Source organism: Glandiceps talaboti, chromosome 6, assembly GCF_964340395.1.
Source record: "Glandiceps talaboti chromosome 6, keGlaTala1.1, whole genome shotgun sequence".
In the NCBI taxonomy this organism is placed as follows: Eukaryota; Metazoa; Hemichordata; class Enteropneusta; family Spengelidae; genus Glandiceps; species Glandiceps talaboti.
The window spans coordinates 22,453,601-22,466,666 of record NC_135554.1 but is presented as its reverse complement, the minus strand read 5'-3'; the positions used below and the strand labels follow the sequence as shown (position 1 = coordinate 22,466,666).

The window sequence follows — 13,066 nt, the reverse complement described above, 5'->3', positions numbered from 1 at the left end:
TGTATTGGTTACCCTTGGTAACATGTCATTCATTGATTATGTTCCCATCACAATGATGTCATTCAAGTTTGTGTTCCCATAGCAATGGTATCATTCATATCTCTGTTCCCATGGTGATGTGCCATTCATGTCGCTGTTCCCATAGCAGTGTCATTCATATTTGTGTTTCCATAGCAATGGTGTCATTCATGTTTCTGTTCCCATGGTGATATGCCACTCACGTCTCTGTTTGCATAGCAATGGTGTCGTTCATGTTTCTGTTCCCATAACAATGGTGTCAGTCATGTCTCTGTTCCCATAGCAATTATGTCATTCATGTCTGTTTCCACATCATAGCAATGGTGTCATTCATGTCTCTGTTTCCATAGCAATGGTATCATTCATGGTTCCATTCACTTGTTATTTAAAAGTTCATTTTCTTTCAATTTACATTTTTCATGTTTCATTTATTTAGTATCAGTCAACTTTGATACCCAATTAATTTTATATATGACATGGGAATTTATAGCTCATTCAAATAGTAATATATATTCCATGAAGGAGTGACAAGAATAGAATATTAATATATCAGATACATACAGGAATGAATTATTGAATAGAAATGATATGGAAGAGATGTGTTTGTGTAGTGAGTGGCCTTCATTCTCACAAGTCATGTTTGGACGGTGTCTATGATACAGAGATGTATCTCACAAGTCATTCATGTTTGGACGGTGTCTGTGATACAGAGATGTATCTCACAAGTCAGTCATGTTTGGACGGTGTCTATGATACAGAGATGTATCTCACAAGTCAGTCATGTTTGGACGGTATCTATGATACAGAGATGGTCCTCTACAGTAGTAAGATGTGTTTTTACCACTTCATATTGACACAACTGTATAAATGTGAAGACGTTTTACTGCTCCCTCTTCCACCCCATCCCCCCTCCCCCTCCTCCCCCATCTGGGCAGTTAAAAAAAACATAACAGAACATGTTATTTATGTATTTTAAGATGCTGATACCCACACTTCACTCAGAAAACATGATTATATTCTAAACGATCTGAAGCTTGCTGTAACTGTAAACAATCAACACAAAAACACAAAAAACTTGGTTGAAGTGAGAAACATTAAAGCGTGATCCCATGGACATCGTTTTCAGTACTAGTATATCTATCTAGTGATAATGATAGACTGTATACTTGGTGTATACTTTATACATCCAAGCATTACAGACAGTTATTACCATGGCAACCAGTTTATATCCAACTTCTAAAAATTAATCAAATTTTCTATTTTACATTGGACATCATGTATTAGGCATGGTACCTGGAAACTATAAATGTTTTCAATAAATATTTCCCCCGTTGACTATTTCTTAGACTGTATATAATCTATCGTTACTTGTCTTGTCTTTACAAGAGTTGGTCGGCCGGTAAACCGATGAGTGAGGATGTCCTGACAAAACATATCTTACAAATATGTCTTTACTGAGCACTTTGAAATGCATCAAATATCTCAATACATACATTTCAGATATCAATTTAGCAAATATTTTCATTAACATATTTTCAAAGAATTCATTCTATATACGAACTAAGATACGTCGTGTCATCCCGCCCTCAACAATCTCGAAATGGTTGACCGATGCGCAAAGGGACCCAGACATGGCATATATCTTGCAGACTAATAGCTGTTTGACCATTTGTAACATTGACAGAACAAAATGAATAATGGGAAAATTCTTATAACAATTATACACAGTGGCATAATATGTGACAGCTGTTGCCATGGTAACACAACACAGCTGATTGCAATAAAAATGTGCAATCGTTTTCATTATAAGTGCCATTGTAATAGTGTGTAAGTTGTATGAGTTGACACTGTTAATGGATTTTATACTTTTAATCTGGATTATGGATCAGCTGTTCTATTCAATAACACATAAATGATGCATTTTCAGAGATATCTTCATAATTCCGACATTGGTCAAGCAAGGTTACCACAGTTTCAGATAGAAATCTAGTCAAGTTTTCACAGTTCCTGTATACATTCAGTTTTTAGGACCATGATAATTGAGAGAGTGGAATTGTGCACAATATAAGTTTCTGATATGTTCAGTATTCTGTTAAGGTTTCATATCCTGGACACTTAGTGATCATATGGCTTTCAAATTTAACTAAGGATTCTCCGTATGATCATTAGATTTTCAAACCAACGATGAGTCTCTAGGCTTTGAAGGTTTCAGAACTCATACTAAAATAGAACAGAAAGCCTGGTCTAAATGAAACAATTTCTGGCATATTTCAAAATTATGAAAGAGAACAGCAATTGAAAATTCAGAGAAGACAGTTTGTTTTTAAAAATCAGATTGACTTTCACTACACACGCTTCACTACCACCGCAAACTTTTTACACAAGGCCTTTAACCGTAGGAAAACCTTTCTTTACAGTTAAAACGTATGTGATATTTATTTATTTATTTATTTATTTTTTTATGTATGTATTTAATTTGATATTCTTTGTGTCCTATAAGCCAGAGGGCTGGATGTGGCTCTTTTTTTGTAAATTTTATTTAAGTATTGTATAATTTGTTAAGTCCACCACATAGGACACCTTAATAAACAATAACATAACATAATTCATGCCATTTCATGAAGACCACAAAAAAGCTGTCATAGAACGTAACTGTAACGTGTACTACTCCAGAATGAGTTGTCTTCAAAATAATTTATTTTATACAGTCTTTGTTGTGAACGCAAGTTTGCTTTTGAAATCAGATCTGATATTCTATCTAGTATCTGTTATTAACCCATCTAGTGACAGTGAGTGAATAAACTAATCAAAAATTTGTGCTAATAATACTTTTGTATTTGTGTGAAATTGGATAAAAGAAATTTTCAACGTGACATATTGTAAAGCAAGACTTGTAGATATAGGGCTTTTAGAATATTTTGATGCAATACAAACACCTTTATAAGTTGAACAACATTCAGTATGGTAGTACTGAAAAGCTGCTAATGAGTGAAGGTTTCATTGTGATATTGCGTATTTTCAAATCTCTGAATATCACTAAATATGAAAGGTGATTTATGTGAAAGGTGAAAGGTGATTTATCTTAAATACCACAAGGTTATTTATCAATTGTGTTCATTCGATAGATCCTTCTTCAAACTCATAAGCTGTCTGCATACCATCAGCTAATATTCTTTTCATGGCGGCCATATTGACTGTTCATCACTGGTTGCCATAGCAATGCTATTGTTTACAGAGGTGACCCATTCATGTCTGGAGTGTACAATTACACAAAGTGTGTTTCCAGTTTCAGTGGTATTTTTTTATTTTTTCTCTTTCAGTACATTTTTTTGCTTTTCAATAGCTACAATGTACAACTTGTATTAACTTTTATGTAAGTGACTTCAGAAGTATAAAAAAAAACCATTGGTATAGAGCTAACAGTTATTAATGGATGGCATTTATAATCCTTTCTATTCAAATGCCATTGTAATCCTTTCAAATATTAGGTCGGTAAAAATGTGGGATTGTTATACACATCTAGACTCAATATGGCCACCTCTCTAGCTATTCCAATATAGGGAGGGCATCTCTCAAAACATAGTCTGAGCCAGGCCATTGGGCGAGGTTCTTCAACTGGGTTGTTGGCAGGGGTGGGCCATTGGGTTGGCAATATAGTCACCCCTCTAGTTCTTTCATTGGCTGCCACTTTTCATGCACCTCCGAAAAGGATTCAGTTATCAATATACAAATGACTGAGCTGGTAGTCAAAAAATCCGATATGAATTATAATTTTCAACTGTATTATATTTTGCTAGGTATGTGTTGGGTGGGGTAGGGGTGGGGTGAGCATTGAGTAAGTGTGTATGCTATACACTACCAAAGAATTCTCTTAGAAGGATTGAGCCCACAATGTTCATATCTATAAACAGTTCTGGCGAATATTATAAAATTATTTAGTACTACACATTGCTAAACTTGTATACTCAAATTTTGCAGGGTTCACTCAACATTGATGTAGAGTCATTTTACAAATTTCCATAACGAAAGGATATACCAGTAGTTATGTAAATATAATTTGTTTTCATGAAATTGTAGGCTACAGAAGCCTAGAAAGAAACTTAGTATTGCCCTAGCGAGGGCAGTCTAACATCTATATCTCTTTCAATGAAAATTTGTTCACTAATTAATTAATTAAAAAACATGTTTAACACATTCAGTGTGGGATCTCACATTGAGTTGAACAACTATGTCACAAGAATTGATCAAAGAACAGTGTGTGTTGATACAAGTAAATAAAACTTAACATTTGCAACATACAAATAATTTCTGACTAGTTTTGCCAAAACGTGCTAGAATTTCCAGCACATGTTAACAGGAAGTTTTGAACTTATGAACTAAGTCACAGGACAAGGCAATCATCCCCATACTAGCCCAAAGACTTGGCATACTGGCATGTCAAGTATCAAAGCTATCACCATGGAAACATTCAGAATTGAAAATTCATCCAAACCATCTCGTCAATATCTATGTAGTAATTTCTATATTCTGTTCTTTGTTTACAGCATAGCAAACACATCATACACCGAGACTTGAAGGCAGAAAATGTTTTCTATGCTTCAAATGGACTTGTGAAAATTGGTGACTTTGGCTTCAGTACCATGTGTAAACCTGGTGAAACATTAAATACATTTTGTGGATCGCCACCATATGCAGCTCCAGAGTTATTCAAAGATGAAAATTACATTGGGCACTGGGTCGACCTATGGGCTATGGGTATACTACTATATTTCATGGTCACAGGACTCATGCCATTCCGTGCCGAAACAGTCGCAAAGTTGAAAAAATGTATATTAGATGGATCCTATACGATACCATCGTATGTTTCCGAAGATTGTCAAGCGATTATCAAAGGTATACTTAAACCAGTTCCGTCAGACAGATTAACACTTGCACAAATTAAGAAAGCGGCGTGGCTTGATGGTCAGGAGTTCCCGAGGGCGCATCACCAGTACAAGCTCACGCCTCATTTTGATAAATCGTCGAGTGCAGAAGAAATGGAAGTTCAGGCAGCTCTCAAAGATTTAGGAATCGGTGATGAACATTTTGAACAAACTCGAGATAAAGATTCACGCAACAGTATAACGGGTACGTATCGCATTGTTCTACATCGCATACAGAAGAAGAATTCTGAACCCCCAACACCTCCTCCAACACTTATCAAGGAAGATAGACGTGGCAAGAAACTAAATAAAGACAGCACTTCTAATCGGGGAGGTTCAAAAGCATCCAAGTTCTGCACTATTTTGTAATGATTCGGAAGCTTAGTGTACTGTTTGATGGAAACAGCAGGAGTCCAGAAGTCCCAAAGACTGATTATGCTTATAATTATGCCTTGCTTGTGTTGTAACAAGTATCTTGATAGGTCAATTTGAAACAACAAAGGCTCTGATTGGTGTAATATATCATAACAAGCATCTTGATTGGTCAGATTCAAACATCATGAAATTAATATGAATGCCTTGATGATCTTATAACAAGCACCTTGATTGGTCAGGGTTGAACATCTGGAAAGATTAGCATGAATGCCTTGATGATATTATAACAAGCACCTTGATTGGGGACTCAATAAGAAAGTTCAAAGGAGTGAATGCCTTGATAATGTTATAGCAAACAATTTGAGCTGTCTAATTTCAAACATGCAATTTAATGTATCTATTTGTTATAAAACAACAAAACATTCTGAGCAATATTTCTCATTGTATCAGAACTATTTTACTCACCTAGGTCATGACCTTTTGACCTGCATTTTCACATTGTAATCTATAATATCATTCCACTCTTTCTACCAAACAGTAAAGCACAATCATAGGTCTTGTGTAAACACAGTTTGTACACAGCACAACGTCAGTATCCTTCCAACAGGTTTACTTCAGTTTTTAGATCCGTCCTTCACTAAGTTACCATGGTAACACCTTTTAAATCAATAAATTCCTATTCCTTCTTCACCACCTCAACTTGCATTTATTATTTTTTTAAACAAAGTTGCCTGTCAATACAGTAGCAAATAACATTTTCACGAAGTCCCAAAGCAACTTTGGTGTTTTATTTTTTCCATATAAAATCTGTATTTCCACAAGTTAGGTGCTACCAAATTGAAATACTTAAGTTCCTCACTAGTTTTTTTGAGATGCGTCCACTTCCTTTGTCAGAAATCACAAATCTTGACCTAGTCAGCAGTTGATGTAATTTGCATAATTCATGCACAGCCTTGATAAATGGAATTTGATTGGCTCTTAGTCATTACTAACATGTCAAAGGTTGTCAGCATCCATCCAATGAGAGCATAACAAACATGACAAGTCAAGCATTCCTAAAAGCTAGAAAGTCCAAATAATTTTAGGATTTTTCAAGAAGATTTTGATCTATTTATAGTGAAATTTACATCCTTTAAATTGTCCATAAATACTCAAAGTATACTTTATGTCGATGTGGACATGAACTTATAAGTTATGAAGTTGTCTTATACAGGGTTTCAAGTTCACCCAATTTGTTTGTCAAGTACAATCTGAATAATCTTGTTGAAATCAGTTTTAGAGAGATTTTATGTAAAACTTGTGAGAACCATTTGTTTCTATAGCGATAAAGTTTGGTCAGATCAAGTACGTAAAAGAGATAGAATATTCAAATGATATTCATGTCAGAATAAAAGCAATCTTTCTCGATCTTACATTTTTTTTTAAAGATAATTTAGATATTTAGTCAGCATAAAAGAGACCCCTTCTTAGTTTCTTTTTTTTAAAATGTAAACTTAAAAGACGCCATTACTGTTTAGCTTTTACAAAGCCATTTCTAAACAAGTTTTATAGTAACTTCCTTTTTAAGTGTGAAGACAATGTAGTAATTTATTGAATGAAATGTATCACTGTCCAAATTTAATCAACATGTTTTCACGTATTGAATAATTACGGGCATGCTCAGACCACGGTTCACGTAACCAAATTAGCATGCTCTTTAATGCACTAGACACTGTACTGTAATGTCTAAACGTTCATTATCTGAACAATATTTATCTCAGAAATGAGCTCTGTCATTACTTCAGACTGTTTTGATTATCCAAACAGTTTGATTATATAAATAGTTTGGTTACCTGAAATGTAGTCATCTGAACAGTTTAGTTATCTGAACTTAGTTCTGTTAGTTATCTGTACTGTTTGATTATATGAACTGTTTGGTTTTCTGAACCATTTCTTATCTGAACAGTTTTGATATCTTTACTGTTTGGTTATCAGAACTGTTTGGTTATCTGAATCATTTGGTTATCTGAACTGTTTGGTTATATGTACTATTTGGTTATGTGAACAGTTTGGTTATCTGAACAGTTTGGTTATCTGAACTGTTTGGTTATCTGAATCATTTGGTTACATGATCATATTGATTATCAGAACTGTTTAGGTATGTGAGCCATTGAATTGTCATCTATTTAGTTATCTGTACTGTTTGATTTATATATATAAACTATTTGATTACCTGAACTGGTTTATTACCCTTAAACCTCAATTTGAGGTAAGATTACATCTCATAGGTTGATTGGAATAATTCATGCCTCTAATACATTAAGTTCAAATCATGTTACTAACTAACTATAAGTCAGGATAATGAACTCTTTATTGTGATATGAAAGTGCCCGAACAAAAAAAAAATGAAACAAATTTTGATCAAAAATAACATATCAGTCACTTTGTGTGGTAAATGTAACCAATAGTATGTTTACAACTGATTATTACAACTCCAGTGTGTGAGGTGAGGGGAGGTTGTGTGTTCTTGTGTGCGTGTGTGTGTGTGTTCAAATTAATAAGCTATGGTTTTTGTATGCAATATTTACAGAGCCAGGCATTGTTTTTGAAGTAATGTAATACAACTGATTGAATTAGTAAATGTGCTTCTTCCATTCAAGTGTCCATTGCAAAACAACCTAAGTCATACTTTATATACAACCTGCCATTTCTGATGGGCTTTTTGTAGCCTTCTTATTGTTGCATGCTGGGAATAATCTAAAGGCAGCCATATTGATTAGATTGAGGACACTGCATGCTGGGAATGACCTATGGCCAAACAAATTGAGAGCACTGCATGCTGGGAGTGGATAGATGTCTGGAGACCTCCGATGATGTGCAGCTCCACCTACGATGTTCACTTATCAGTCTGTTGTGTTCTTCAGTGCCCCAATACTTAAAGTGGAGAGGTACCATGATTTCTGAAATCAAAATCAAATATTCAAATTTGAATATTCATATATGCTAAAACCAAGCCTTCAAAAACAATATTAACAAGGAAAGACTTTGTGAAAGGGTACTGTTTTGATCAGAGTTTAACCTTTTTTTTCAAATATTTGACGAAAACGGAAAATTTGTATCAGAAAAATTACGAAAATATGAAGAGGGCAAACATATTCTGTAGGATATCATTTGATATGGAAAGAGGCTTTGCTTGTATACATCAACAATTTACAATGTCTAGTTTATATATAAACCATCACAAACCATTTTTTGAAAATTTCAAAATTAAAACATATAATGTGCACTGTGAAATGAAATTTACATACAGGAAAGTTATAGAAAGAAATGAACAACTTTTTAATTGATAGATTTAAGTTTCAATCACTGCATTTGTTTTTGGGTTTTTTTCATGAATCTCTACGTGTATAGTGATGACTATGACTGTATAGTGAAATACAGTATTTTGGAAGATTGATTTTGTTTTTCACATATCTTACACAATTCTTTTTTTTTTTCTGTCAAAATCATTCATGTTGATGCTTCAGATGTACCATGATAAATCAAAAATGAGAAAAATAGCTAAAATAAATTTCAGTCAATGAACTATTATTTTGGAGTATTATTTTGTTTTTTCCATGTTGTTTGAAATTTCGGTGATTTTTCTGTCAAAAAAATCGTTCATACTGATGCTTCAAGTCTTAAAATTGAATTTGATTACTTAATGCCTCCCTTGAATCAGATTCAGTTTTAGTTCATGTCAAATTAGTTGCTTATTTATCTTCCAAAGCTAGATACCAGTACTTGTTTATTCTTGGCAGAATGATAAAAAGTAATGACACAATTACTAATTTTTTTTAATTTTTTTTTTGAACCGACACTTGTTGTAATGTTTCAAACTTTTTTCACATACATGTAATGATTTATCCCAAGTCTACCTCCCATGTTGAAATCAGTGATATGTTTATTTAGAGTTTTTTGCAGACTGTTCATTGTAATTGATCTCATTTTTGACACCTTCTGAGACTGACAACGACTTTTTGTATGCGATTGTTTCTGCATTTAGTGCATTTGTCTTCTGATTTAAGAATCAATACATGTTGCTATGGCAACAATATATCCTAACAGAGGTTGTTGCGTTTCTATAACTGATAAAACACACGAAAGAATGTTTATTCTGCGAAAAACAGGGCTTTTTTTGTCACATTAACGATATGATCAAGGAAAAAAATACAAAAAAAAAATTATGTAGATTTCACGTAGATTTCAGTCTCTGTTTCATACAACTATGATCATAATAATCTTTGTGTACTGAATACCGGTATGTACAAAAACAAAACCAAAAATTGTTGTGATGTCAAGCAAAAATGACATTCTGTTGTGCTAGAATGACCAACCGCCATGACAATCATTTGGGATATATTTTTCAGTTCAGATTTGATTACAAAGTACACAGAGACATGTTTATGAAATGTAACATGGATCACATTTAAGTTTTTGTGTGAAATTTATTTAACGTGTAGCTTAAAATGTGCATCAACCAAAGCAAAGCTCTATACAATAGCTAGCATGTGATGATGCCCAAACTCCCTGATATCAAGGTCAAAGGTCACAGCAATGCTTTTTTTTGTTGACCAGTGTGAAATTGTGTTCAGAATCAGACAATCTTGAATGATGATAAAATCTATAACTTTGTCTTTCAGTGTCATTTTTTTTTTTGCTTTTTGTTGTCAACAAACATTTGATGTGAGACAACGTACTTCAAGTTGATATATTTTTAAATTGTTTACTTGTGTGCCATTCACAACATTTATGGGTTGCCATGGAAACCATCCTCAATATACAATGTGTTTTGACTATTTCCAAAGGATTTGTGTTTGGCTATAACCATGGTAACAACAGCAGTTACTTGCATTTCAGACTTCCTAGTTTTGTGAAAAATCCAATGTTGACTCCCTAGCTTTATGAATTAAAACCTACCCTTTCATATCCTACCTCATTTATTATTCGACACAGATCAATGCTGTGTGTCAATTTTTGTAGCTGTTCTTAAGAAATTTACAATTATTACCTAAATATTCATCTATTTTATTTGCATAAAATTAGCATGTCTTATTTAATGTCTCCATTTTTTGTACAGTTAGCTACTTAAAATTGACTTTTACTCAATGTCTCAAGTATTTTTCTTTCAATGGCCTAAAATATTGAGTATGTATGTATGTATGTACCATATTTGTGTAATAGTACAGATTTTAGTTTTTGCTGATACAAGCCAATGATGGGGTTAGCAAGAACTAAAAAGCGTGAATATATGTAACTTTACAGTTTTGTATGTTAATGTAATAATAACTGTGGTTGTACATAATTACTTACTAAAATGAAGAGATGAAATACTTGTAAATAATACCAAGCTATTTTGTAACTCTTGTCTTTTATGAATAATAAAACCAAACTGAAGAGATACAATTATATCTATTGTCATTTACCTTCTCTTTTGAGACTTGTATGTATGTATGTATGTATGTATGTATGTATGTCTGTCTGTCTGTCTGTCTGTCTGTGTGTATGTATGTATGTATGTATGTATGTATGTCTGTCTCTGTGTGTGTGGCTGGGTGGGTGGGTGGGTGGATGTGTGTATGTATGTATGTATGTATGTATGTATGTTTGTGTGTATGTCTGTCTCTATGTATGTATGTATGTATGTATGTATGTCTACATGTATATATGTGTGTGTGAATGTATGTATGTATGTATGTATGTATATATGTATGTGTGTATGTGTGTGTATGTATGTATGTATGTATGTATGTATGTATGTATGTATGTATGTATGTATGTATGTGTGTGTGTATGTATGTATGTATGTATGTATGTATGTATGTATGTATAGATGTATAGATGTATGTATGTATGTATGTGTAGATGTAGTACAAGCTCTTACCCCGCCCCCCTCCCCTCTCCTCTACAACTTTCTAGTGTGCTAATGTGCATTCACTCTTAGAGTAGCATTGTCAATTCTTATTCAGGTCCACGAGTAGTTTGTAAATGGGTTATACAAAGTTTGAAATATGTTGTACTAGGTTTCTATTTCCTAGCTAGTCAATAGATATAGCCGTCTTGTTTGCATACATTATGTTATTATAATAATACAGCATTCAGTAGCATATGTTGTTACAACGTCACCTCAGTCGTTATTCATCAATTTCTTTCATTCATTGTTGACATTGTATGATTAAAAATATTAAATATTAAATATGGCTCTCGTTTTTGTTGTAGGTATGCTGCTATAACATTTTATTACACAATGTAAGTACTCAGACAAAATTGGAAGTCATCAATATCATCAAATTTCAATCGTTAATCACCGTTCTCTTTTGTTTACTAGCCGGTTTTTTTACTAGCCCATAGACCGTGTCCAGAACTTCTTGAGATAGTAATACAAAGATAAGTCTTTTGGCTATGTTTTTACTGGTCGGAGTGGTGTTTCAGTGAGGTTTAGTCCTCGTTTTCATTGAAAAGGTTATCCCCACCCACACCCCCATATATAGTAGCATGTCTATGGCGCTGATCTGTGACGTCAGTAGCTTAACCCCCCCCCCCCCCCATATACATAGTAGCATATCTATGGCGCTGATCTGTAACGCCAATAACTTTCATAGTGAGTTACGAGAGTTATCACAGTCACAGATAACAATAAGCTCTGTATTAGACTGGTCATATACATGTACATGTAAGTCCGTATAGTGTAGATGTAGAAGTAAGAATGCAAAGGGTTTAGGGTAACAAAAAATGACAATGTTGGATGAATAGGCACAGCATGTAAAAATATGTCAATTCTTTATTTACTTTGAGCAATTTCTGCTCATCAGTTACAGAACTAGAAAAAAAAAACGTCACAAAGGAAACGTGTTGAGGAATGTACTGATACAAATTATATTGATATATGCACAGAACGTAGGATGCCTGCCTGTTTTAAATATCTACCTAAATTACAAACCTGCTTTACATTTTCCATGGATAGTAGTTGGACAAGTTTAAAGGTGGGTATCAATTGACTACTTCGTCTCGCCTAGGCGAACGCGAACTCCTTTTTCCAAGTAAAGTCTGGGGAATTGTTTCAATGGGGGACGTGAAGCTCCTATCCTTATTAAATTCCCACAATGCCTTGCCACTATATGGGAGCCCTCCGAAATAAGATTTACCACATTGTTCAACTCTATTTTAGAGAGATCACGTGTTCCCGGATAGGTGGAAATGAATTTTCTCTGCCCCTATGAATAAAACAATGCAGTTAAGATATTAAAACCAGCCTTACGTCTGTTCCCAATTAGCCTGGTCCAATCACCTTTTTCTTCTGTGACATCGCAATCAAATCGCTGCTGACAACCATATAATTAATTAATTGTCAGGTTTGATGTGAGGAGAGAAGTCACAGCGGGTCTCACAGGAGTAAAACAGGAACAGTTTTGTAAGTTATCAGGGATACTATTGTGGAGATGTTGCCCTCAGTCCCGACAATATCTGGAGTGTGCCCATCTATTGTTTGGGAGTAAATTTTCTAGTCTACAGCTCAGCCAATGAGATCCACACAAAGGTATTGATTAATGCAGTGCCGATTTCACACAAATTCACTAAAGGTGGTAATAGTTGGGAAATAACCAATACCTTTAAAACTTTCACAGTGGTGGCAGCGTTGGGAATTAAATCCATTAAACTATTGATTCTGGGAGCATCTACACCTTGTTTTTTTAAATATTTTTATGTAGAGAACGGAAATTGAGGGGGGTCAC

The 13,066-nt window shown here is 34.0% G+C and overlaps 1 protein-coding gene across 1 annotated transcript in view; it reads left to right on the top strand.

The window, feature by feature from the left end:
- LOC144436438 (serine/threonine-protein kinase NIM1-like) overlaps positions 1-5,517 on the top strand; it is a 68,213-nt gene extending 62,696 nt beyond the window's left edge. The window contains exon 4 of the mRNA XM_078125237.1: positions 4,563-5,517. Within this exon, the coding sequence (XP_077981363.1) occupies positions 4,563-5,309 (747 nt within the window). The 3' untranslated portion in view covers positions 5,310-5,517. The remainder of the gene's footprint in view (positions 1-4,562) is intronic.
- Positions 5,518-13,066: the final 7,549 nt, after the last annotated feature.